At 56.6% G+C, this 26,210-nt stretch overlaps 2 protein-coding genes across 4 annotated transcripts in view; one reads left to right on the top strand and one right to left on the bottom strand.

Moving 5' to 3' along the window:
* ATP6V0D1 (ATPase, H+ transporting, lysosomal 38kDa, V0 subunit d1) overlaps positions 1-19,685 on the top strand; it is a 51,235-nt gene extending 31,550 nt beyond the window's left edge. The window contains exons 2-9 of one of the 3 annotated variants that reach the window (XM_011996694.1): positions 3,957-4,128; positions 5,320-5,442; positions 12,959-13,137; positions 14,497-14,576; positions 18,369-18,446; positions 18,573-18,749; positions 18,850-18,927; positions 19,031-19,685. In XM_011996694.1, the coding sequence (XP_011852084.1) occupies positions 3,957-4,128; positions 5,320-5,442; positions 12,959-13,137; positions 14,497-14,576; positions 18,369-18,446; positions 18,573-18,749; positions 18,850-18,927; positions 19,031-19,192 (1,049 nt within the window). In that variant the 3' untranslated portion in view covers positions 19,193-19,685. Of the gene's footprint in view, positions 89-3,956; positions 4,129-5,319; positions 5,443-12,958; positions 13,138-14,496; positions 14,577-18,368; positions 18,447-18,572; positions 18,750-18,849; positions 18,928-19,030 lie in introns of all 3 variants that reach the window. The other 2 variants (XM_011996696.1, XM_011996695.1) reach the window with 2 other exon arrangements.
* A 468-nt stretch (positions 19,686-20,153) lies between these two features.
* On the bottom strand, positions 20,154-26,204 carry HSD11B2 (hydroxysteroid (11-beta) dehydrogenase 2). The gene is made up of 5 exons (XM_011996693.1): positions 26,191-26,204; positions 21,869-22,081; positions 21,568-21,753; positions 21,325-21,462; positions 20,154-21,123 (listed from the first exon to the last, which is right to left on the bottom strand). The coding sequence occupies exons 2-5, from the start codon at positions 22,032-22,034 to the stop codon at positions 20,708-20,710; spliced, it is 906 nt and encodes a 301-aa protein (XP_011852083.1). The 5' UTR covers positions 22,035-22,081; positions 26,191-26,204; the 3' UTR covers positions 20,154-20,707.
* Positions 26,205-26,210: the final 6 nt, after the last annotated feature.

The raw sequence follows: 26,210 nt of genomic DNA, 5'->3' as shown, positions 1-26,210 counted from the left end.
GAATGGATGGTGCCACAAGGGATGCCAGAGAGACTTGTCCCTGAGTGATGACAGTCCAGTGACAGTGCTGACGGTCCGTGCCTGTCAGGTGAGCAGTGAGTGTCCAGGCTGCCTCCGAGGAGGGGAAGAAGGCATGCCCTGTCTTCTCCCACCCCTCTGCCACCACCTGCCAGGTCATCTGGGACTGAAATCCATCTGGACAGCTGAGTCCATATCTGAAAAGCCTGTCCTGGGTCAAGGACTGGGGAAGAGAGCAGTAAAGGAGGTGCAGAGTGGGGAGGAGAGGAGGAGACCAGATCTGGGGACAGACAGAATCCCTCAGGCCTGCTGCACCTCCCAGCCCCTCTACGCCCCAGCTTTGGGACTCTGGACAGGTTTCATGTTCTGTCTGATTTCTGTTCCTGAGGCTGAAATGGGCATGGCTGAGAGGTCCGGCACACAGGTTGCTCCTGGCATGGGGCTGAGTACACTGTACAGCCCATGTGTTTCCAGTTAGAGTGGATCTGGGTTGCCCGCTTCATGTTGGGATGAGGGGACTACCCCCGACCAGTGCCAGGTGTTGGATAGAGAGTCATGGAGGCCTGGGGAGGGGAAAGGTGCTTGGCAGTGGGGAAGTTGCTGAGCTAGGGAGAGAAGCCATGTGGAGCAAAGTGGGAGGCTGGAGCAGAGGAAGTTTCACGCTGCTTGAGAGCTCATGAGGATCCTGAGTGGGAGGTGACAGCTCACTTGGGGAAGCCTCCCAGCAGCCTGTGCCAGGGCCTGGAAGAGCAGTGTGTACACAGATGCCCGGGTGAGGCCCAGCCCCTGGTGCTTTGGAGGGGAGGGATCAGGAGGCCAGACTGGGGTCCAGACTCCCAGTCTCGGGAATAGTAGAGTCACTGGCAGGAGTGCCACCACCCAAAGGACTGAGTTTTTCCCTGGAGCTCACCCTGTACATCTGGCCTGGCCTCTAGGCCCAGGCTATAGCTGAAAAGGAAGAAGTCTCCTGGCCTGAGAAGGGCTCCTGGCTGGCTGCAGTGGCTGTGTGAATAAGCAGACAGGTTTGGTCTGGCAACTGCCTCACCAGTGCCTGGGTCTGACCCAGAGAACTGTATTCCAGTCCTGGCTCCCAGCTGCCATCCACTTTGCAGCTTCCCCTAGTGGAGATTTCAGCACTTGCTGGGCCTGGGCCAGAACCCCAAGTATATAAAATCAGAGCATGAACATGACTTTGATAAATTAAGAAGGCTTCATTTTAATACCACAGTAAAAGGAACCAGTTAATATTCTCACCATTTCACATCCACAAAAACCACATCAGGGGCATTAACAATCTTTCAGTTTTGTACAAATAAACCATGTTTCTTTTAAAAAGACTTGCACACATGGCTCATGCCTGTAATCCTAGCACTTTGGGAGGCTGAGGTGGGCGGATCACGAGGTCAGGAGTTCGAGACCAGCCTGGCCAACATAGTGAAACCCTGTCTCTACTAAAAATAAAAAAAAAATTAGCCAGACATGGTGGCATGCGCCTGTAGTCCCAGCTACTCAGGAGGCTGAGGCAGGAGAATCGTTCAAACCCAAGAGGCAGAGGTTGTAGTGAGCCGAGATTTTGTCACTGCACTCCAGCCTAGGCAACAGAGCGAGATTCTGTCTCAAAAAAAACAAAAACAAAAACAAAAAACAAAAAACAAAACCAAAAAAGGCTTGCACACTTGCCCAAGCTCAAGGATATTAAAATCTAGCACATGAAACCCACTTCTAGAGGTAGAAATACAGGCAATATATTATTTCAGCAATGACCATCAATTACAGTTAAGAACAGTTAACAACCAAATGGGGAATGAAATACTACAACCACCCAAGTTTACTGAGCAAAGCACGTTTTCTCACCCATGCCTTACTCTAGGAGTAGCTGGGACTTGGTTAGATGTGGTAAGGATGTAGGAGAAGAGATCCCAGGGCAAGGGCTCATTGCAGACAGCCTGGAGTAAGGATGTAGGAGAGTGCACATCTCCCAGGCAAAAAGGCATTGGGGTCCACAGAGCAGAACAGGGGCTAGTGGCTTCTGCCTGCCCTGCCTGGCTCTCTTATGCCCTTTTGGGTGGCCATGGGAGGAAAATAGTAGTCAATTGCAGAGTGACGGTGAAGGTAGCAGGTGGTGTCTCCTGCAGGCCTCTGGAGGTTGAAGTTCACTCCATGAGTACCCAGGAGCCACAGAGGTCATGAGTGCAGCCTGCCACCAGGCCCCTGGAGATACAGGTGGAAGGCATCCATTCCAGAGACCTGTGCATACCCCTGCCTTCAACATGCTGTCTTCCATCTCTCTTTTAGCATGCCTGACTCCAGGTTGGGGCTGTCTTCTCCTGATGGAGTACAGCAGGAGGGACATCACCGGGGTCCCCTAAGCCTGTAGAGGGTTATATGCCTCACTTCCCTCCCTCTCTAAACAACCCAGGATAGCATGGTCTCCTGAGCCTCAAAGACACCTGGGGAGGCCGTGGCCAGGACAGCGTGTGGAGGTGGTCCCAAGTGCAGCTCCGCCTTTGATCCCCTGGGCAGCCTCCCCAGGGGACGGAGAGGCATGTAGTCTTCCAAGCCAGCCTCCGCCAACATGTGCCTGGGTCTCTTCTCAGCCACTGCCCTTGGTACTGTCCCAAGGGAGCTTCTGTGTCCTGTATCGGGTGGGATAAGTACTGCTGAGAAGAATAACACAAGTGAAGGGACAGTGATGGGCTGGTGGAGAAGCCTCTGAAGAGGGGGTGTGTGAGGAAAGATCTGAAGGAAGGGAGGGAGACAGCTCCATTTTTAGGCCAGGGGACAGGGAAGGGCCCTGAGGTGGGGACATGGCTGTGGATAGTGAGCATGGGGGAACCGCAGGACCTAAGTCAGAGAGGTAGAGCGGGGATGGTGGGACCACCACATGAAGGCTCTGGAAGGGACTCCCTTTCTGAGTGAAGTAGGAGTAGGGGAGAGTTTAAAGCCAATGAATGGCATGGTCTGCCTTGTGTTTTAAAAAGATCACTCTAGCTAGCACATGCCTATAGTCCCAGCTACTTGGGAGGCTGAGGCCAGAGGACCGCTTGAGCCTAGGAGTTCAAGTTCAGCCTGGGAACATAGGAAGATGCCATCTCTAAACAAAAACAAAAACAAAACAGAACACTGTGGGAGACTGTTGTTAGGTTCTCATCAGGATCCCACTGCCTCTTCCCTGGCCTGCTTCCCCCGGGCCCTTCTGCTGTCTCTCCTTCCTTTTCCCTCAGGCCATCTCCGAATGCTCAGGAGAGCCCTCAGGATTGGTCTACCTGCCTCCGGCCACTCTGAAGGGATGCTTAGTCTTTCCTGTCAGCCTCACCTCCCCTGCGTGCCACTCATTTGCCCTGAAGGCCACTTGTCACTCACACCCTCCTCCTGGCTGTTTCCTTTATACTTTCTTGCCCCTGCCCTTTGCTGTGGCCCAGCCTTTTGTGGCCTTCTCATCTTCTCAGTCTGATCTTTGGTGCCCTCTCCACTCCACTCCACAGCTTTAGGCATCTTCTGTATTTCATGTGCCTCATGTCTGCCTCGGGGTATGTTGGCTTGCCCCTCTGACCCTGAGGCCCTGGAGTGCAGGACTCAGGACTTAGCTGCTCTAGGTTAGGGCCAGCCTACAGCTTAGCATACAGAAAGGCCTCAAAGACTGGGTTGTGGATTGGAGTTTCCCAGGCTTTCTGATCATGTTGGGGAGGAACTATTCCTCTTATGCTTGAACTTTGGGGCCCCATGTCCTGGATTGTGTCCCAAAGATCTGGTGCATCTCCAGGGCCTTAGCTGATTGCCCTGTGGTAGGCCCTGAGCCAACAGGGAGATGGAGGTCAGGGTAGTAGTGGGACACAACTGCAGGGGAGAACTGGGGCTGATCGGGGTGGGAATGGGGACTTGGGACCCTTGGGGAGGCCCAGCAAGGCTAGCCCTCACCCCCTACCCTTGGGTTTCAGACTTGAAACTGCATCTGCAGAGCACTGATTATGGTAACTTCCTGGCCAACGAGGCATCACCTCTGACGGTGTCAGTCATCGATGACCGGCTCAAGGAGAAGATGGTGGTGGAGTTCCGCCACATGAGGAACCACGCCTATGAGCCACTCGCCAGCTTCCTAGACTTCATTACGTGAGTGTGCCTTGTGGCGCCTTCTCCTCTTACCTGGGCAGGATAGTTACACCTGCAGGAGCTGGCCCCAGTGTGGCTTAAGCCAGCTGCCTTCGTGCCTACGTCAGCTGTCAGAGCTAAGGACAGCTCTGTCAGGCCAGCTGTCACGGGGCCCTGCTTTCAGAGTCCTCCCTGATTGTGTGCGTGATCATTCAACAACGCTGGACCTCCAGGCCACCACCTATAAAGTGGGGCCACCAGCATGTTCACTACTGGCTGAAGATATGGTGGGCAGGCAAGAGTGTCCCACGCAGTAGTGCTGGATGAAGCCTCTTCCCCCAATCACATAGACTAGGGTAGGGAAACCTGGGAAGGTGGGAGCCCTTTTTCTTACCCTACAGCACCCAAACAAAACACTCACCAGGCCCCACTCCCTATGCCAGGGGTCAGGTGTCAGGCGATGGACAGAGCTCCGAAAGGCCAAGGTCTTAGGCCCATTCTCTGTCTGCTCTGACCATGGCCCTGGGTCTCAGGGAGATTGGGTCAGAGTACAGTTGAGGAGCAGGCTGAACGTCTAGCTGCCTTTCTCAGTTCTGACACAAGCCTTCAGGAACTCAGGTAGGCAGGCCCCCATTCATATGACCCTTGGCTGCCCCAGCTTCTTCATTGTCTGACGCTTGGGCACAGCTCTGCCTTCATCAAGCTCCTGGAGAAACTGAGTGGAGGAAAGGACCTTGGGATCTGCAGGCTTGGGGAGGGCACCTGGACTGGGCAGTCTCTGCTGGCCATGTATGTCTGTGGACATAGGAAAGTAGAGAGGGTCCCTTTGCAGGGATGTCCCAAGAGCCATGAGCCAGGTCCTGGTGGACAAAGAAATAGCCCCAGTCTAGGTGGCTGCCCCATAGGGGTGGTGAGCAGAGGCATGCTCGGCAGCTAGCGTCTAGGAGAGTACCCTGCATTGGCAGAATGTGAGTGTGCAGTATGTGAAGCATTTCCCTGAACTCTCTGAGTATTGTCTAGCTTTTACCATTCCCTGATTATGGTGCCTCCACTGTCCTCCTTGGGACCTGGCACACCTGCCCCACTTGTCCCTGCAGAGACAGAGTTAGATGCCTGCTGCCTGGCCTGATTCTTATCCCCTGCAGTTAGGAGCCACTTGCCCAGGATCCACTTGCTCAAGGAAGTGCTGCAGCCAAAGGGCTCCATTCTCAGGCAGGAGTCACAGGCTGGGACACCTGAAGGGCCAGGGAACATGCCCAAGCTAGGAAGCAGGCCCTCTCCTGGCCACAGACCTCCTTCCCTGAGAGTCTCCTTGCTGCCCTGGCCTCCATCAAAGTATGCCAACATGGACCTACTGGGGCAGGAGGCTGGTAATGGGGTGTCTCTTGTGGTGCCACATTAGGGGTCACATTGCAGCTCCCCATCTGTTGATCATTCCCTGGCCTGGGTCTCTGTGTTCCTTGCTGCAAAGCCAGAGCTGAGGACATACCAGGAAGCAGTACATTTATTGCCAGAGCCCAGCCTGAGACTTGTTTGCACAAGGCTGCTTTAGCTTCCTGGTGAATGTTCTGGCTTTGCCAGCTAGGCTGGCCGGAGGAGGCCTGACCCCATGTCCATGGTCAGAGGGTAGATATCACCCATCCCACTGCCCACCGGCCCACCTGCCTGTGCAGCTAGCCTTTGGCCTGTCTTGGTCTTAGCCTGCCAGGCCGTGAAACTGGAGAGGGGTCTGAGCGTGACTGAGGCCGCACAACTGCCAGCTCTTTGCTAGAGGTTGGCTGCAAGCACCAAGAGTGCTTAAAGCAGCCAAGTTCTGTCCTGTGGTAGGCTCTCCGAATCTGCTGCTTCCCATCCCTTCCATTCATGGGTGATTGTGGCTTACAGTCCTACCAGCCACTCACTCCTGCCCTCACTCAGGAGCTCAGCAGTCACGTGTCAGCCCATCAGGTCCTGTGTCTGCTTGGTCCATGACCTAGTCATCTCCAATGACCTGCACCTTTCCTCCTCTGCTCTGCACTTCAGCCACCCCCACTGATGGCTGCCCAGGCCCATGTCACCACCTGGAACTGCTCCACCCCTGAAATTGCTGAATCAGGCACCCTCTCTACCCACAGCCTTCTGGCCCTCCAGCCCACTCTCAGTCCCTTGTGGGACACGGGTTCCGGACTCAGCGGGACACTAGGCCTTGCTTCCTCCCCTGCTACCCCTTCTGTCTTCATTTCCCGCCCTCCCCAGCTGAGGTTCCCTGGTCCATCATTCGAGCACTTTTCTGCCAACATCCGCAGCTCTCTTGGCCGCCCAACTCATGGTCCCACCCGGCTGGCAGCCCCCCAGCCCTGGAGGAATCCCAGCAGCCTCCAGTCTGGAGCCGCCCTCCCCCTACCTCCACTGCGGGGAGGAAAGCTGGGGAAGCCAGCCTTGGGGAAGGGGGGGTCATCCTTGCTGCCAGGCATGCATACTCACCCTCTTAGCCAGCCTCAGCTTGTTTCTGCCTGGCAGACTCTGGCTTTACCTACTCAGCACCCTGCAGACCCCACCAGCACTGCAAAGACCACCTTCCCATCTTATACTATTGCTCTCCTGCCCCTAGCCTCCTCTTGGGCAGATGGCCCACCTTCTTCACAAAGACAGTAGAAACCCGTATACCTCCCAGTGCTGCTTCTGTCCCCCACCCCCTGAAGCCCATTCCAATGGCAGAAGCGCCCTTCCTTTTCTCTTGGATCCTTCCACCAATGTTCTGAGTGCCCTCACCTTACTCCCTGGATGCTGAGTGGCCACTCATCTGCATTCCTGTCCGTGCAGGCACCTTCCTTTCCAAATTCTTCTCTTCAGTATCTAAGCAAGCTCAAATAGTTAAAAACCATCTCAGGGGACCTAAACTTTTACATTCACTGTCTGTTCTCTCATTTTCCCTCATCCCTTGAGCTTTCAACAGTCCCATCACTCCACCACAAGGCCTTGGCTAAAGCCACCCCTGACCCACACCTTCACTCCAGGTGTGACCACTCTGCAGTGTCCAGCCCCCAGTCACCTAGCTATTTCTTTGCTCCCATGATGCCTCTCTGACTTAACTCCTACCTCTCTGGCCACTCTCCCTTCTCCACTCTGTCCCAGCAGGTCATCCCCAGTGTGTGTGTGGAGTGCTGCAGGAAGGGGTGAAGTCTTCCATAGAGGCCTGAGCTCCCCCAGGCTGGGGCTCACGATTGGCTTCCCTGAGGAGGTGGCTAGTGTGGCTGAGGGGAAAAGCATTTAAAGGAAGCATTGGAATAGGGGGTTTTTAGGTTGAGGGAACTATACATGTCCTGAGTAGCGAGCATGGTGCACCTGGCTCTGTGCCCCACACAACAGCCTCCAGGTGTGGTGCCCACTCTGGGAAGGAGGAAGCTACCCTAGAAAACCCAGAGGAATGTAGCCAGAGAGGAGAGTACAGTCCTCCAGGTAGTAGAAGCATCAGTGAGAGGCCCCGTCCTGGGTGTGAAGACCTGAGAGAACAGTGCCCTGACTGCCCACAAAGTTGGCCCAGCTGGGGACAGAGGTCGGGACCATCACAGAGTTCACCTTAGCTCCATCCCTCAGGGCCTCGTAGTTGCTTCTGGAGCTGCCCCAGGCTGGCTGGAGCAGGCTTCTGCCAGGAGGTGATGAAAGCGGGAGCTGGCTGAGGCTGCCTCTGTCCTTCCGTGTGAGACAGTGTCCACTGCTTTTGTAGGTCCTGGCCAGCCTTCAGCTGCACATATAACCAGTACCTGGTCTGGGTCAGGCCTGGGGCTGAGAGGGAGATGCCTGGATGCAGTGGGGTGGTACCAGTGATAGTATAGACAGTGCCTGGAGAGGACTGTGAGCAGCTTTAGCAAATGGAACTGGGGTTCACAGGTGGCTTCACAGCGTTGGGAGGATTCCAGGATCAGGTGAGGATAGGCCACTGGAGAGAGTAGGTGGCTGGAAAAGAGGCAGCTGTCTGGCATGGGGCCGACAGCCTGATTGAGATAGGGTCCCTAAAGTAGACTGTCGTCATGTGCTCTTGAGAGGATCTGGCTCAGTTTCATGCCACTAACATGTTGTTATGTCACTGTGCCCAAGCCCAGTCATTACCTTGCTGTGAGACTTGGGATAGTGTCTGTCAGGATTTTTTGACCTTGGAGGGGACTTTGATCTGGGCCATTCCATGATGTTTTCCCTTGAGAGAGTCGGTCCTGGAAGAGAAGCTGAGAGACTTGTGGGAGGAGTGAGTGTGGCCTCTGGGGAGTCCCAGGTGGGCTTTAAAGGCCTTTGTCTTTGAATGAGTGAGCCTCCCTGGAGGGGGCCTAGCCCAGGTGCCCATTGGCAGAGCCTGGGCATGGGTAACCTGAACCACCTGGGGGATCTGAGAGCCCATATTTCTCTTGTGTCAGGGGCCTCAGTGCCACCAGCCTGGAATGGGCAACTGGAAAGAGGCTTTGTCCCAGGACAGTGGCCTCAAATGCCTAATGAGCCTGTCAGCACATCTGTGATTTTCTCCAGGACCTGTCACCCCAACCTTGGGGCCCTGCTTGGTCACAGAGGGGCATCAGGTTCCTCTGGCCCCCACTCCCCTGGCCAGTTCCTGTCTTTGCTATCTACAGTCACTGTTTCTGGGTCCGTGGCAGGACTCTGCAGTTGGGGGCTGTAGGCCTGCTGTGGTTTCAGGGTCCTGGGCTAGACCTGGCTCCTGCCTTGAAGAAGTGCCAGCACTGCCACTCTTTTCCTGGGCCTGGGGTCAAGCATGCAGGAGCTCTGTGAGGCCCAGAAGGCTCAGACCAGGTGGAAGGACCCAACTGTGCCTCGGGGAGAGGCAGGACTTTTATGAGCAGGTTAGAGCTCATTATCTCTGTTGGAGCCACACCTCACTCATTCTCTTTTTTTTTTTGAGATGGAGTTTCACTCTGTCACACAGGCTGGAGTGTAGTGGCACATTCTCGGCTCACTGTGAGCTCCGCTTCCCAGGTTCAAGTGAGTCTCCTGCCTCAGCCTCCAGAGCAGCTGGGATTACAGGCGCGTGCCACCACACCTGGCTAATTTTTGTATTTTTAGTAGAGACGGGGTTTCGCCTTGTTTGCCAGGGTGGTCCCAAACTCCTGACCTCAAGTGATCCACCTGCCTCGGCCTCCCAAAGTGCTGGGATAACAGACGTGAGCCACCGCACCCGCCCTCATCTTCTATTTATTTTATTTTTTGAGGTAGGATCTTGCTTGTTGCCCAGGCTGGAGTGCAGTGGCATGATCATAGCTCACTGCAGCCTTGATCTCCTGGGCTCAAGTGATCCTCCTGCCTCAGCCTTCCAAGTATCTGGGATTACAAGTGCATGCCACCACACGTGGCTAATTTTTTTGATTTTTTAATAAAAATGAGGTCTTGCTATGTTGCCCAGGCTGTCCTCAAACTCCTGAGCTAAGAGATCCTCCCACCTCTGCCTTTCAAAGTGCTGGGATTACTGGTGTGAGCCACTATGGCTGGCCCTCACTTATCTTGATATGGAAGAGAAATTAAGTCTTGAGAGGTGGTATGCTGAGGGCATGAACAGGGCTGAGAAACAGTGATATTTCTGTTCACTTTCCACCCTGCACAGGGCTCTTTAGGACCCAGATGTGACTGAGTACAGATACTGTCACTAGCAGCTCACCCGAGCCCCTGCTGGGGACTGCAGTGGACAGGCTGGCAGGGGTACCCAGGCATCATGGCTGCCTCACCAGCACCAGACCAGCCCCCCAGGGTTGAGAAGCCATATTGTTCCAGCAGGTGGCACCAAAGGGCACAGCAGAGGGGCAGGGTTGGTTGGCTAGGGACTCTGAAGGCTTCTTGGAGGAAGTGGCTTCCTCAACTCCAAACTAAGAGGTCTGTGGACCCAAACTGAGTTTTGAAGGCACAGGGCAAGGGAGGGCCTCTGGGCAGAGGAATACAGATGGCCCCACCCCCACCCCACAAGGGCCTCTTTGGCCTGGCGGGCAGCCGGCCCTCCACTCCCCAGCTGTCTTCCCCTGGAGGGAGACACTGACCAGCTGGAACCTTATTCCCTCCTATTGAGGCCAAATGAGGGGAGGAATGGTGGAGTGGCTTTCTGGGGGCAGGGAGGCAGCTGCTTAGGCCAGGCAAGGAGGAAGAGGATTTCCCTGTCTGCCGAAGGCCTCAGCCTTGGGAGAAAGGCAGACTGCTGGGCCAGCCTCATCTCTGCCAGGCCTGTCCTGCCTCTCATCTCCTGAAAAAGAGGATTCTGCCCCTCACTGGGCAAGAGAGAAAAACAGGGCTGCAGCAGCAACAAGCTTATAGCCAGCCCGGGAAGGAAAGTGCTGGGCCTGGCACAGGATCACCCACGATTGGCCTGGCTTGGGTTTGAAGAGGGCCTTGAAGGGGCTGGGGTGGTGTGATTGTGAGTGGCCTTTACTAGGCTCAGCATTTCCCCCACATAAACAGATGCCCTGAGCGGGGGACACAAGGAGTGGGAGGTTGAAAAAGAGGAAACTGGCTGGTGGGGATCCCTCTGAGAAAATGAGACTAGGTGGGGTGTGTAGAGCCAGGCAGGGGGCCCTGGCCATGGGTGGAGGTGTGTGGACACTGGCCATGGGGACAGGGAGCTCCTCTGCTTTGTGGTGTGATAGGGCCTGGTGCTGGCCTTCTCTGGGCCTTATCTGCTCTGACAGTGGGGCTGGTAATGCTAGTGGTTGTGGGATCACTTGGATAAGATGGGCCTTGGGTATGTTTTTCTCCTTCTTCCCGTCCAAAAGGGAGTGAGATCATAAAAAAGCATCCTTCAGCTTGGGGGCAGGGGATTGGTGGCTGTCTCAGGGAGCACCAAGGCTACGCTGGGGCTGGATGGGGTGCAGTTAGAGTATTGCGGGGTGGCGCATATGCAGCATGGGTTCTGGGGTATGTGAGATGTTGGAGGCCTCATAGGCAGGAGGCGTATGTGCTGTCCAGGGTAGAAAAGATGCAGGCTGGGGCTGCAGACCATGGCCCAAAGCTCTGGTGAGCTCTGAGGTCTCTTACTCTGTCAGCACTGTGGGGTTGGGGGCAGGAGGCTGCCCATTTGGGCCTCTTGGCTTGCAGCTGCAAGTGGGCCTTGCTTGAGGCTCTCAGTTATGGTTGGGAGTTAGGGGACTGTCTCTTCTCAGTGCACATCCTGTAGCTGACCCAGCCAGATTGGGGGCGGAGAGAGGGCAGTTGCCTGGCCCCAGGCCCAGGAGAGCAAAGGTCTTCGCAGGGCGCCAGGCTGGGTGGGAGCTGGGGGAGTGTAGAGCAAGCAGGGGGAGTGTAGAGCAAGCAGGGGGAGTAGGGGTCAGGCCAGGACAGGAGCTGGGGCCTTCTCCTCCTGCCGCCTTTCTGGAGGGCCCTGTGGGAGCTCCCCCAGTGGCCAGTGCTTTGAGCTGAGGCCTGGGCCCTGGGCTGCCACCTCCCCTCCTTTCTTTCTTCTGTATGGGGGAACTCACCTCCTACCAAGGTCCTCCCTGGACAGCCTGAGCACTGGTTGCACAAGGTCCTGTCACAGGGCAGGGGCCTAGGTCTGGCTCACTCAGAAGCTAGGACAAGACCCGTGCTCAGTGCCCAGCTCAGAACAGCAGCCTCCACCCCAACTTTTATCCTCCCATAGGTGCCTCACCCTAACCTTGGAGGAATTTCCCCTAGGCCTCATTTAGCTCCCTTGTACCCTGAGTTCATCTCTGGTGACAGACTGGAGAATAGTTGTGGCTACTGCAGCCTAACTGTGGCCTGGAGCTCTCTGCCCTTCACTGCATCCCCACACAGGTGACTACACAGAACTCTCTGCCCCAGCCCCTTTGTAGCCTGTTGTAGGCAGAGCCTTGTCCCTTGCCAAGTCTAAACTGGGCAGTCCCACCCCTCCCCAGCTCCACAGCCCCCTCTGCTGCCCATACACCCCACAGAGCTGGCCTTCTGCAGGGCAGAGTGATGAGAGCCTCGACCTGGGATCGACCTGACCCAGCCTCCTGTTCAGGTCTCTGGGTCTTATCCAGGCCATCCTGGGTGAATGCCCAGCCCTGGCCTCAGGCCCTAAAGGAAGAGGACAGCTCTCTATTCTGGCATGGGCTGTGCAGGTCTGCCTGACCTGGGCCTTTACTCCAGAGAACCCCCACTGGCTCCTTGCTGGCCTTCCCTGGAGAAGCTTCTCTCCACTCCACTCCTCAGCCTTTCCTCCCCTCGCCATCTCTGCCTCTTCCTCTTCTGTCCCCACTGGGGGACAGAGTGACCCTAACTGGATGGCGATTCCCCTGTTTACCCTGCTCATAGATCCCTAGTGCTCAAAACAAAGCCAGGGCCCTCCAGGCCCAGCCTCTGCCCCCCGCCTGCTGTAGCCCTGTGCTGCCGGCTGCTGCGCTTTTCTCTCCCTCTGCCAGTCCTGACCATGCCAGTTCCTCCAATGCATCCGTCACTCAGTGAGTGCCTCCAGGCCTTTGCACATGCCGTTCCCTCTTCCCAGAACACGCTTTCTTCTCCCAGCCCTTTAATTTCCCAGGCTCTCACACTCTTCACCCCTGGGCTGAGCTGCATGTCTCACCTTCTGTGCCCAGTTCCCGTGTCCTGTTAGAACACTGTTCATGCTGTGGGGTAGTTAACTTGTGTCCCAATCCCTCACAGGGCATGAATCCCCTACCCCGCCAAAGGCGGGGGCTGTGTCTGTCCTAGGCCTCTGGCAGTGGGGTTGGTCAGGAACTTGAGAGGAACATGGGGAGGGAGAGGAGACATTGGTGCTTATCTGCATCACCCATGAGTCAGCACACATTGTTAAGGGATGATGACCTGTGCAGGGGGGCAAGGGCATGGTACTATGCCAGGACTTCCCAGCCCCCACCCTGATGGGCTCCTTGCTATTGCCTGCCTCCTATAGTTACAGTTACATGATCGACAACGTGATCCTGCTCATCACGGGCACGCTGCACCAGCGCTCCATTGCTGAGCTTGTACCCAAGTGCCACCCACTAGGCAGCTTCGAGCAGATGGAGGCCGTGAACATTGCTCAGACACCTGCTGAGCTCTACAATGCCATTCTGGTGGACACGCCTCTCGGTGAGCCGCTGTGTTGGTCATGGGAGGTGGGCAGTGGTGTCAGCATCAGCACATCAGGGTGGGATTTGTGGACCCGCTGGGGGATGACCCTGAGCCAGAAAGTGAGACCTGCACACTGCTGCTTACCTTTGTTGCCCTTCAACTTCCTCCTCCCATTCTCTCCTCACTTCACCCCCTTCTGCTCCTGTCCTGTTGGTTTTGCTGGGCCAGGCAGGCTCCCCCAGGGTCTGACTGGGACTGTCTCACTTTGTGAAGCAGTCTGATTTCCCAGAGTGCAGAGGAGGGCTGAGCTCATGGAGAAGTGAGAGAGAGGCCCAGGTCCCTTGGAGTCCTGGGAGCTCCTATAGACTATGGAGCTTCTGCGAGCTGGAACCTGAGCAGAGCCAGTGTGGCTGGTTGGCTGTGAGGCAGAGGAGCGAAGCAAACATTGTCACTTCCCTCCACTGAGCAGGTCCCCTGGGTCAGGTCAGACAGTGTCCAGCAGGATGCAAGGTCCGTGTCAGAAGCCAGGGAAGGGGAATTAAGAGCTTCCTGCAGAGCCCTGCTTAGGCAGTGCTAGTTCCTGCCTGCTTAGGAGGCTGAGGAGAAGGCACTAAGTGTCCTCGTAGCCAGAGTCCTGGGCCTGGGGTACCACCTCCAAGAAGCCACCAGGGTTGAACCACAGGCCTCTAAGCTGCACTAGGTTCTGAGCTGAGAGGCCTGAGCCCTACCTGCTGACCTTGTCTGCCATAGGCTCTCCCAGCAACTCTGAGCTGGTTCTGGGCTGTTTGTGGCTTCTTCAGTTTCTCCGTCTTTAAAGAAGAGATAGACGAGTGAGTCTGTAGGCCCTCTTGGGGGATGAGGGTGCTGTATCCTGCTCTGGCCTCTCTTTCCAACCCCACAGTGGCCTCCTGGGTCACTGGTCTGTGCCTACCCTGCTGTTGGACTTGTCCTAAGGAGGAGGCTGGTTTTCCAAATGTGGGCGCCAGGCCTTCCTGGGGGGTGTAAAGAAGTAGGCGTTAGGCCCCGAATCCACAGCTGCCTCTCCAGAAGGGAGGATGTCATGGCCTCTTATGCAAGCCTGTCTTTGGCATGGTCTGAGCTTGGGTCTGCCCCAGCGGTGATTAGATCATGTTATGGCTAGCTGCCTCCTTTATAAATCAATTTTAGGAGCAAGGAGGCAGGAGAAGCTCAGGTCAGTGTACATGGCCCAGAGCATTGCTTCTGCCACTTCCAAGGCAACAGCCCAGGCTGGGGACCCCTCAGTACCCAGCCCTGTGGGCCTGGTGGCACAGGTACTCTGTGCCATGTGGGGCAGTTGAACATCAAGATTCTGGCCTAGACCACCTGCCCACCCCTCAAACCACGTTTCCTCCCCAGCGGCTTTTTTCCAGGACTGCATTTCAGAGCAGGACCTTGACGAGATGAACATTGAGATCATCCGCAACACCCTCTACAAGGTAATGCCCCGCACAAGCCATGGGCGATTGGCCTGTCGGTGGGTGGGACTGTGGGAAGTGGTAGGGCGGTGATTTATGTGAGGTGCTGGGACAGGATGCAGCTATGCCAGGCTCCTATCCCAGGGGCTTATCTGGCTCCCATGCTGGGCACAAGGCTGTGTGGAACAGGTTCTCTATCCCATAGTGCCTGTGGCGGGCTCAGATAAAATCAGCAGGAGTGACTGGTGCTCCACCGCTGGCCTGTTACAGCTGGCTCCTGGATAGCTGCTCCCCTAGCATCCAGGAGGGTTATGGGCTACCACCCAGGCCGTAAACCCTGGAACCACCCTACCTAAGCTATTGCCAGCAAGGACAGGCACTTGAGCAAAGGCAACAGTGTGCTCAGTTATGGTGGGGGGAGGGACCTGGCGAGGCATAGCCAGGTCCTCATGTCCCTCATAGGTTCCCAAGCTTGGAGTCAGTGCCGTTTCCCACTGTCCTCATCCCCTGCCCACCTCTTGCCTCCCACCAGGCTGTAGCATAGACTGGGCAACCCCAAGGGATAGAAGGTGGGCTCAGGATTTCTGGGTCAGCACTACCCTGGCCCAAAGAGATTAAAGAGCCAGGGGACCGGAGAGGAGAGGAAGGTTTAAAATTAAAAAAAAATGAAAGCCCGAGACCAGTTAGGTTAGGGGTGTTTGGGATAGACTATGCTCTGGCTGCAGTGAGGCAGTGAGCTATACATAGCGCCAGGACCCCAGACGGGCTATAGTCAGGAACATGGATCTGTGGTGAGCAGGCCCCAAAGCGGGGCTGAGGATGACCCCGGCCAAGGGACCTGCTGACCTCACCTGTCTATTGGGTGAAAGTCCTCTCCTGACCTGGTTGGAGCGAGCTGGCTGACATTCGGCTGCAGCCTGAGCCCAGGCCCGCCAGTCTCCCTGCAGGGGCCTGGGTCAGAGCACATTGTAGGTCTGGTGATAGGGGAAGGGCCTGCCTGGAGGTTGCAGTGGTGTCGGCAAGGGACCAACACGTGCAGAAGGAAAGCATGGAGCATGCGCCAAGTGGCAGGCAGTTTGCTGTGGAAGGACACATTCCAGATGGACAGGGGAGAAGTCTAGAAGAAGAGGCAGGCATGGGATCAAGTTACCCAGGGCTTTGAATGTAAGGCCAGAAGTTTGAACATAGTCCCGTGGGCAGGGTCAGCCAGTGGAGGTTTCCAACAGAGCAGAGTCTTCTCAGAAAGCCCCTTCTAGCCACAACGTGGAGAGCAGATTAGAAGGCCTGAGACCAGAGGTGGGAAGGTCGTCAGCTTCTTTAATCCTTTGGACTGCACTAGGAACTGGGAAGGTGTCATTATCCCCATGTGAAAATGGGGAAACTGAAGGCTCAGAGAAGTAGGGTGGGTTTTCTAAAGCCACATAATAAGTCACTGGCAGTGCCAGGGATCACACCTGGCTCAGCTTGTTTGCAAAAGTGAGTGCTCTCACCCACTCCACTAATAGGGCACAGGCCAGCCAGTTAGCTGAGAGGAGAGAGAACATACGTGTCTGTGTGTGTGTGTGTGTGTGTGTGTGTGTGTATACGCACGCGCCTAGCTGGCCTGTTGCCGGGTTCCCTGCCCTGAGACAGGGTGAGGGGTGCGGCTGTCCGCCAGCCTCACCCATGCCCTCACCGGGCCTGACTGGTTCTAGCTGGAGTTGCTGGCAAGGGCTACCCAGGCACCAGCTCGTAAACATGGACCCAATGCTGTGGGCCTTGTGCCAGGACTGCCAGCCTGTCAGGCAATGTCCCAGCCCGATGACCACAGATGGGAGATTAGGTGGACCCTCAGCCACCCGGCGGGTGGGAACAGTAGGCAGCTGGTGCAGCAGCCATGGACTGGCAGACTCCAGGGGACAGGGTGGGGGTGGGAAGGTGACCTTGGTACTGGGGTTGCTGGGATCTTGCCAGTTTCTTTAGCTTCCCTAGCCTCCAGAGAAGAGTCCCACCAGCCTCCCTGACCCTGGGATCAGCCTCTCCTGGGATTGGTACAGATTGGCTAAGCAATTGGGTAGGTAGCAGGGCATGGAGCCCAAGACCTGGTTAGTTGTTCCCCCACAAATAGGAAGTGCAGGCCCCACTGGGGCAGGCTGTGGGATTTTTGACATATCCAGCTTGGCTGGCCACAGGGAAGGAGGTGACTGTGGGGACAGGCCCTTAGAGGGACTGTGAAAGGTGCCACCAAACCATGGGATGGTGGGGGGAGGGACCTGGCGGCTATCTCTGCCACCCAGGCCCTCTGATCCCTGAGATCCTCTGTGCTGGGGTCAACCCTCTCTTCCAGGCTTCTTACTCCCTGACCTGTCCTAGATTTTTGTTTCCCGTGATCCCAGAGGTCACTCTCAGGCCTTCCCCTGAGTCAAGCTTGCCCAGCGTTGCTCGCCAGGGCAGACCTGGGCTCACAGACTCCTGGGTCTCATCTCATCTCTCTTGGAGCACCACCCAGCAAAGCCTGTGAGCCCAAGCTGGCTGATAGTTGGTGGAAAGGTCTCCACACCTTGGAGTTTAGACCTCAGTATGAAAAGCTTTCCATGCCATCCAGCCCTTGCCTGCAACCTGGAAGAATAATCTCTAGCCTGTGGAGCCAGAGTCTCTGAGCCCATGCCAGCAGATGGGACTAGGGAGGTCTAAGTGGAGGCTGGCCATTACAAGGGAGCTCCCCATGGGGCCCGTAAGATCATCCACCTTCCTTGGCATGGAGAGGTGTTGGGAGGAAGCATGGCTGCTCTTGTGAGTGAGCGTTGGGAGGGACCTGGGGCCTGGGCTGACCTCTTCTTTCCTCATGCCCAGCAGATCCAATTTGCCTGGGCAGGGAGTGCTTGTTCCCGCCGGCAGCCCATGTGCCTGCCATTGTACTGTGCCCAGCTGACGTCCGTGTAGGCAATAACCATCCCTCAGCAGGAACTGGCCTGACAATTTTGTTCTTGCTGTGTGATGCTGAGGGACTGCCTGGAGGATGGGAGGAGGAGGTGTTCTGTAAGGGAGGGTGGCAGAGAGGGCCGGGTCACTCAGTCCCTGCCATCCCTGTGTACTCTCAGGTGTGGCCTTTCCTCACCAGCCCACAGACACCTGTTTTGTTTTGTTTTGTTTTGTTTTGTTTTGTTTTTTCTTTTCTGAGACGGAGTCTCTTTCTGTCGCCCAGGCTGGAGTGCAGTGGCATGATCTCAGCTCACTGCAATCTCTGCCTCTCGGGTTCAAGCAATTCTCTGCCTCAGTCTCCCGAGTAGCTGGGATTACAGGCGCCCGCCACCATGCCTGGCTAATTTTTTTAATATTTTTAGTAGAGACAGGGTTTCACCATCTTGACCAGGCTGGTCTTGAACTCTTGATCTTGTGATCCACCCACCTTGGCCTCCCAAAGTGCTGGGATTACAGGCGTGAGCCACCACATCCAGCCACACCTGGTTTTCAGAAGCTGAGGAAGGGGAGGTTTGGAAAGATTTGGGGAAAAGGAAGGCAGAGCAGCAGGGAGAAGTCAGAGGACCCCTGCGAGCCCAGCCTTCTGTGAGATGAGGGGGTGAAGGGGACTGTAGGCTGAAGCAGACAGTCCAGTGGGCCCTGCCCTGGCACTCCTGCATGGGAGGCTATGGGCAGCTGCCACTTGGCTGATTCACAGAAGTGTTTGGCTTTGCTGTAAGGGCTGCCCTGGCCCATCCATGGGTGTGCTTGTACCCACCTTGAAAGGGGCTAGGGAGGGGAGGAGGGAGCTATGAGGGCTTGGCCCTCCAGAGCCTCCTTACCTGTGCTGAGCAAGCTGCATGCTCTGCACAGGCATACCTGGAGTCCTTCTACAAGTTCTGCACCCTACTGGGCGGGACTACGGCCGATGCCATGTGCCCCATCCTAGAGGTGAGTGCCTGCCTGCCCTCCTGCCTGCTGGTGCCCGCTAGCCCTGGCCTGGGGAGGCTCTGCCAACTGACTGGCTACTGCCTTCTTCTTCCTCCCTCTCTCCTTACCTGTGCACTGGCTCCACAGTTTGAAGCAGACCGCCGCGCCTTCATCATCACCATCAATTCTTTCGGCACAGAGCTGTCCAAAGAGGACCGTGCCAAGCTCTTTCCACACTGTGGGCGGCTCTACCCTGAGGGCCTGGCGCAGCTGGCTCGGGCTGATGACTATGAGCAGGTCAAGAACGTGGCCGATTACTACCCGGTGAGTGCCCCAGCTGGCAGGACAGCGGGTGGGCGTGTTGTCACCAAGCACACCCACCCAGAACCCTCATGCTCATGCTTTCCCCCACCCCCCTGGCCAGGAGTACAAGCTGCTCTTCGAGGGTGCAGGTAGCAACCCTGGAGACAAGACGCTGGAGGACCGATTCTTTGAGCATGAGGTGAGTCTGTGGGGTCTGCTTGTCAGAGGGAGGCCAACCTGGTGGTTTAGACCTGACTCTGTGGCCATGGCCACCTGGATACCACATCTTCCTGTGTGCACAGGTAAAGCTGAACAAGTTGGCCTTCCTGAACCAGTTCCACTTTGGTGTCTTCTATGCCTTTGTGAAGCTCAAGGAGCAGGAGTGTCGCAACATCGTGTGGATCGCTGAATGTATCGCCCAGCGCCACCGCGCCAAAATCGACAACTACATCCCTATCTTCTAGCGTCCTGGCCCGAGGCTCTCAATTGCACTCTTTGTGTGTGTGTGTGTGTGCGTGTGTGTGTGTGTGGTCTGTGACAAGCCTGTGGCTCACCTGCCTGCCCGGGGTGTAGTACACTGTCCTAGCGGCTGCCCAGTTCTCCTGACCCTCTTAGAGACTGTTCTTAGGCCTGAAAAGGGGCTGGGCACCCCCCACCAAGGATGGACCAAGACCCCCTCCAGAGCAAGGAGGCCCCCTCAGCCCTGTGTTTACAGCCGCTGATGTGTCTAAGAAGCATGTGGTCACTTTCATGTTCCTCCCTAACTCCCTAACCTGAGAACCCTGGGGGCTGGGGGCAGTTCGAGCCTCCTCTCCCTTCTGTGAGTCACTCCCAGAGCCGTGGCCCATGGGAAGGATAGAGTGTGTGTGTCCTTGGGGCCTGGGGGGATGTTGCTTGTCAGCTCCCTCCCTCAGCCCTGCCCCTCTGAGACAATAAAACTGCCCTCTCTAAGCCCAACTGTCTGCTGTCTCCTTTAGACCCTAGTACCTCTCCATGACCCCTAACTTCCCTTGTGACCCCACCTTGCTAAGCAACCCTGCCTAAGCCTCCACTTCCCTCCCTCAGTCAGCAGCCCAGATTCTTCAGGGTTGGGGAGTTCCAGGAAGATAGCTCCTTCTTCTGCTGGAGGCTCAGATGCATACAGGCCTGGGAAGCTAGGTGTTGGCCCTGGAGGCCCCCCTGGCCTTTCCAGTTGCTTCAAGCAATTGGGATCAGGGTCATTACCCCTATTTCACTATGAGGAAACCCATGGTCTTAAATGATTTGCCCCAGGTCAGTGGAGGAGGGGGAGGTGTGAATCACAGAGTCTACCAGGGGAGTCCCCAGCCTCCATGCTGAGCCCCAGGAGTTGCCACCCTGTCACACGGCCACATCATGTCACTCAGCCAGCCAGCCAGTCACCCCCTCCAAACAGCACCTGCTGCATTTTAGAAGAAATAAAAATTTGTCTTTATTTAACATGTGGCAATTGGGAAGTACAGTACAACCTTCCCTGTGGCTTGGGGGCGTGTAGTTGGGGCCCTAATTCTTGAGCCAGTCAAGAGACACTTGGGATTTAACGCTCAATTGCAGCACTGAGGCACTGGTGCTGAGAAACAATCCTGAGGGGGACCCCAACCCACCCAGTCACTCCTTAGTTTGCAGAGGCACCATCTGCAGAGTCCTGTGAAAGACTGCAGTGAGGTCTTTCACGAGACTCCCCATCCAGCAGAGTTCTCCAAGCTGCAGGATAGAGTGTTGTGCCAGGAGGGTCTGTTTGGGCTCATGAAGCAGTGGAGAGGCGCAGAGGCACACTGGGAAACCTTGGCCTCACCGGGCCTGGATTGGGCATCGGCAGTGGGCATGAAGTGGGGGCAGGATCCTTTAGGCTAGGGTCCAGGACAGACTTGGGGGATGGTAATGCTGGGGGTTTTCGGGGAGGAACCAAGGGCTCACAGAGCCTTCTGTGCTGCAGTGGCTGGGCCATAGGTGCACAGGGCTCACCGAGCCACTGCTGGGGAAGGGCCGAGGCTCAGGTTTGGGTCCTGGGCTGCGTCCCGTGGTGGGGTAGCGCCAGGCTGGCCAGGCTGCAGTGCTCGAGGCAGACAGTGACTGATGAAGAAGGCCTGCAGGAAGCGGCGCCGCAGGCCCTCAGGCAGGTAGTAGTGGATGAAGTACATGAGCCCCAGGCCCTGGCCGGGGTAATAGCGGCGGCGGGGCCGAGCTGCCAGCAGCGCATCTGTGATGGCATCTACAACTGGGCTGAGGTCGGACATGGCCAGGCGTAGCGAGCGCAGGAACTGCCCATGCAAGTGTTCAATGTAGTCCTTGCCATAGGCCTGCAGCAGCTCTTGAGGCAGGTTGGCCAGCAGCAGTTGCTTGCGCTTTTCCCACTGACCCACGTTTCTCACTGACTCTGGGGAAGGAGTGGCAAGGTCAGAGCGGGGTCAGCTAGGGGAGCCAAAGTCAATTAGGACTATTTAACCTGCGCCAGGTCTCCAGCCAAAACCACACCCCCAACCAAAACCACGACCGTTCATCAAAGTTGACCTGCCCCCATAAGACCATTCCCAGCCCCACTCCCCACCCCCACCCCACCCCCAGCCCTGATTCCCACCTGTCTTGAAGCAGCCAGGCTGGATGATGCTGACCTTGACCCCCCAGGGAAGGAGTTCACAGCTGAATGTGTCCATAAGTAGCGCCACAGCCGCCTTGGAGGTTCCATAGGCCCCCAAGCATGGATATGGCATGTCCCCTGTGGATGGATTGGGAGTGGGGCAGCTCAGCTTTGGCAAGGGGCTCCCTAAGCCCTCCCTCACCCCAGGGGGCTCCTTTTTGCTCCAGTGGGGCAGGCACTCACCCGCTGGGCTGCCCACAGTCACGATGCGGCCCCTTGAGCTGCGCAGCAGGGGCAGGAGGCCCTTGGTCAGCTCGAGTGCGCCAAAGAAATTCACCTCCATGCAGCTACGGAAAGTGGCCACTGGAGACAGCTCCGCATCAGCAACTACTTCATTGTGGCCTGCGTTGTTGACCAGGCCCCACAGGCCTGAGGTCACAGAGCAGAGGAGGAAGCCTCAGGTCAGCCCAGCAGCAAACTTCCAGTCCCCGTGTCCTTCCCACTGCCCTGCCATGCCCTTGCCTGGTGGACACTTGCCACTGACCAGTGCTGGTGGTGTGGGCCTTGGTGAACTCTAGCACGCGGCTAATGTCTCCTGGTTTGGTCAGGTCCAGCTGCAGCAGCCTTAGGCGAGGGGAGCAGCAGGTACGCAGCTCGATGGCACCGGGGCTGTTCAACTCCAATACGGTGGCCAGCACCGTGAAGCCCATGGAGTCCAGTTTCTTGGCCGTCTCCTTGCCAAAACCAGAGTCACAGCCTGGCCAGGGCAGGGCAGTCAGTGAACTTCCACTGTGGCCCAGCCTAGCCTGAGACAACCCCACAATCACCAGGGTCTGGATGGGATCCAGGCCCCTGCAAACCCAAGCCACCAGCAATCAACGACCCTAACTCCTTCCCTGGGCCCATCCCTGACAGGCTTTGCCCCTCTAGCTGAGCCCTGGGCCCTAACTCTGTGACAGCTGTCATCTGTCTGACTCCCCATGGCTGCCCTACCAATGTGGCTTACAGAAGAGGAAACTAAGGCCTAGTAATGCTAAGTTGCTTCCCAAATCCACATAGGTCAGGTCTGGGACAGTCCCAGGCCCCAGTGTAGTTCTGCTTTCTTGATTTCAGGTCACAGCTCACAGGCACAGGCATAGTATTAGTACGGAGCCTCCCTTTCTTTTTCTTTTCTTTTTTTTTTTTTTTTTTGAGACAGGGTCTCGCTCTGTTGCCCAGGCTGGAGTGCAGTGGCATGATCTTGGCTCACTGCAACCTCCCCTCCTGGGCCCAAGCATTCCTTCCTCCTCAGCCTCCTGAGTAGCAGGGACTACAGGCCTGTGTCACCACGCCTGGCTGGTTTTTTCTTTTCTTTTTTTTTTTTTTGAGACAGAGTCTCGCTCTGTTGCCCAGGTTGGAGTGCAGTGGCATGATCTCAGCTCACTGAAACCTCCGCCTCCTGAGTTCAAGCGATTCTCCTGCCTCAGCCTCCTGAGTAGCTGGGATTACAGGTGTGCGTCACCATGGGCCTGGCTAATTTTTGTACTTCTAGGAGAGCTGGGGTTTCACCATGTTGGTCAGGCTGGTCTCTAACTCTTGACCTCATGATCTGCCTGCCTCGGCCTCCCAAAGTGCTGGGATTACAGGTGTGAGCCACTGCGCCCAGCCTGCCTGGCTGGTTTTTAATTTTTTTTTGCAGAGACGGGAGTCTCACTATGTTGCCCAAGCTGGTTTTGAACTCCTGGGCTCAAGTGATCCTCCCACCTTGGCCTCTCAAAGTGCTGGGATTGAAGATGTGAGCCACCATATCCGGCTTCTCTTCCTTTCTGACTGCCTAGGCCTCTCCTCCCTTAATCTGGACTCTGAAGCAGCCTCTTCTCTACTCCTGTCCCTTCCTGCCCTCTTGAAGCCCTTCTCTACCTAAGCAGCTGAAGGGATCTTTCCAAAAATGACAATATCCCTCTGTGCTGCAAACCTTTCCAAGGCTGCCACAGTCCTCAGAATGAAGCCCAAGCTCCCTGGCTCAGGCCCTGTATAACATGAGCCCCACCTCCCTTCCCAGCCTCAACACGCTCGACTATTTTTTCAGGCTGGAGGCAGGCTGGAGGCAAGCTGGAGGCCCATCCCCACTTCACCCAGACCCTTGGAATTCCAATCAGTGGCAACACGGGTGTTTTCTGAGCCCCAGACTACTTGCCTCCAGGACAGGGACCATGCTAGATGAAGAAGAGAACAGACCTACATTTGAATCCCTTCCCACACCCACCAAATGTGACCAAGGTTAGTTACCACTCTTGGAGGCTTAATTTCTGTCTTTGGTATGCAGAGAGAAGAACCACCAGGCAGAGCCAGTGTAGGGGTCCATAGTACTGATAAGCCCCTGCCTCCTTGATTGTTCCCATGCTGATCCTGGCTCCATGGGCAGCCAGTGAGGGAAGGGGAAAGGCCAGTGAGTGGGGAGGCTTTCTGTTCTGCTCCTGCCCCCACCCCTGGCCCTCAACCCTGCCCCCCAACCCCCATTTTCTGGAATAGAAGCTGCAAAGCAGCTCTGCTTCCCTACTCCTGGACTGCTCAGTACGGTCTCCCCATCTCAGCTCCACTCCCTCTACTGAAAACAGCACTGGGCAGGGGGCTTCGAGCTCCTGCTGAGGAGAGGTACTCCCCCAGGCAAGTCTGCCTTGGAGAGGGAGGCAAGCATGTGTGTGTGCGTGTGTGTGTGTGTGTGTAGACACACACATGCGTACGTGCACTTGCCCGGGTCCCTCTCAGAGCAGGCAGGTCCTCCCAAGGGAAACAGACCTCCCAATTCTGACTTGAGCTGACCATAGGCCTCAGGTCTGTGGTCCCAAGTCACCCACATCTTGCACACCCTCTTGCTCATGTGCACACCCTCAGATACCTGTACATCCAACCTGGCTGGATGTTTTCACAATGGGCTCAATCCCTACCACCCATTGGTGCACATGCGTGCACACAGGCACCTGACCCTCAGCCCAAACCCTGATTCCACAGCTGAGCTCCAGGAGTAGCCTCGGCAAGTGGTTCTCTGGGCATTCTTAGGAGGGGGAGGGGGACTGGCAGCTCTACCAGGCCCAAGACACAGTGTTCTTGGCAGGTGGGGCCGAACCTGGTTACCTACTTGTCTTCCAGCTGGGTGTTGAGAGACAACCCCCAAGTGTGAGGGCCCTGGGAAACTTGGAGGCTTCCTGATGCTTGTACAGGGCAGGTCGGGTAGTCCTCTCTCCCCCAACCCCAGCTTCGCCACCAGAGATCTGGTGAGCCCAAGTTAGAGAAAGCATCCCTCCTCTTACCTCTCTCTCAGGCTCAAAGTCAGAAGAAACAGCAGCAGCACAAAGGCCTGAGGTGACACCTCAGGAAAGACCACCCAGCTAGGCCACTAGTACCTGCAGATGGCCTGGGTCCTGTTGAGGTGGCTCACAGATAAAGAAAGCAGGAAGGGATCTGCCCTGTCCCCAGAGGCAGAGAGCCCACAACCTAGCCCCTACTTCATACCAGGGGTGTCTGTTGACTTTCCTTCCTCAAACCCCTGAAATTGGGGTCCACTGAGGCTTCACACTGCTCCTGGAACCTGGGTCTCTCCTGTCCAGCCCGAACGCTTCCCCATCTCTACCATCTTTGCTGGAGTGTGTGGCCCTTGTGCCTCCTTCCCCCCTACTCTGCCTCAGCAGTCTGACTTCTTACCTGATTCAAGGCCGGTCCCAAGGAAACCACCTCACATCCCCTTCTCCCCACCCCCACAGCCAGACTGGCTGTCCCCTGCAGAGGCCATGTGTACTCCTGCCTTAAGCCTTTGTCCCACATCCTTTCTCTGATCTGAGATCCCTTTCATACTCCACTTATCTCCACTCATCCTCCAGGGCCCCACTCAAGGATTTCCTCCTCCGGAAAATTCTCCCAGCTCCATCTGATCACACAGGGCGCCTAGTAGACCCAGGTCTCTGAGAAGCCAGGTTGCTGGCTGCCCCAGCCGAGGCGCAATGCAAGGACAAAGCCTAGAGCACCTGTCCAAACCCATGGGTGTTGGGGGAGACACCAGGCTGCCCCTCCCCCCATGCAATGGAGTCAGTGCCCCCTGGCCTTTCTCCCCCTCCCCACTTCCGGCCGGGCCTGCAGCCCCCGCTTCCCCTTCCCTCCCTCTGGTGACAGATTTATTCCCTGCTTCAGACAAAGGAGCTCAGCTACACGGTCAGAGGCACCTGAGCCCAGCTCTCCAAGAGCTCCTTCCTGGGCACAGAGGACCAGGAGGGCTTGGGGGTGGGGTGCTGGGTGCCGGCTCCGAACTACTGCCTCAGCAGTTTGGCAGTGGATGGCTACACAGAAAGACAGCTGAATGTCCAGCTGCCCCTCATGGTGACCTCAAGCGTTTCTGAACTCCAAGGATCCCAGCCAGTGGGGGTTGGGTCGGGTGGGGAAGTTACCCATCTAAGCTCTTCCCTCTGGCCCCAGGAATGGGAGATGGGGTGTCTCAGGTGGGGATGTCAGGCAGCGTTCAAGGGGTAACGATCCTCCCTTCTCAAAGCCTCCGAAGTCCCCTGAAACTGCTCTCTTGGGGAAGGGAATGGCATAAACTCTCAAACTCCAGGAGGCTCCCTCTTCTCAGCCACCAGTCAGTTTCCTTCTTGAACCTGCCCACTCCCTGTCTCACTTTCCCTCCAACACTCCCTGCAGCAGCAGGTAGTGAACCCGGGCTTGGGGAGGTGCCCGGCGCTCCCTACTTGGCTCGCTCCCTGCACCCCGGGGAGGAGAACTCTCCCACTCTTGCGCTGGGGAGCCCGCCTTGGCCGTGCCCATGAGGAGTCAGTCCTGTGAGTGTCTAGTCCCGCCCTCGAGCCTGGAGTCCCCGCGCTCCGCGACCCGCGCACTCACCGGTGATGAGCACCGCGCGA

This window comes from Mandrillus leucophaeus, unplaced genomic scaffold (genome assembly GCF_000951045.1).
Source record: "Mandrillus leucophaeus isolate KB7577 unplaced genomic scaffold, Mleu.le_1.0 Scaffold522, whole genome shotgun sequence".
NCBI classification, from domain to species: domain Eukaryota; kingdom Metazoa; phylum Chordata; class Mammalia; order Primates; family Cercopithecidae; genus Mandrillus; species Mandrillus leucophaeus.
The sequence above is the reverse complement of the archived record's forward strand: the minus strand, read 5'-3'. Positions and strand labels throughout refer to the sequence as shown.

Excerpts from the sequence above, each read along its gene's own strand:
- HSD11B2 (XM_011996693.1), bottom strand. The coding sequence starts at position 22,034 with ATGGGCTTCACGGTGCTGGCCACCGTATTGGAGTTGAACAGCCCCGGT. Across the intron at positions 21,754-21,868 it reads GGCCCACACCACCAGCACTG|GCCTGTGGGGCCTGGTCAAC; the intron begins GTCAGTGGCAAG and ends CTGTGACCTCAG. Across the intron at positions 21,463-21,567 it reads GACTGTGGGCAGCCCAGCGG|GGGACATGCCATATCCATGC; the intron begins GTGAGTGCCTGC and ends ATCCATCCACAG.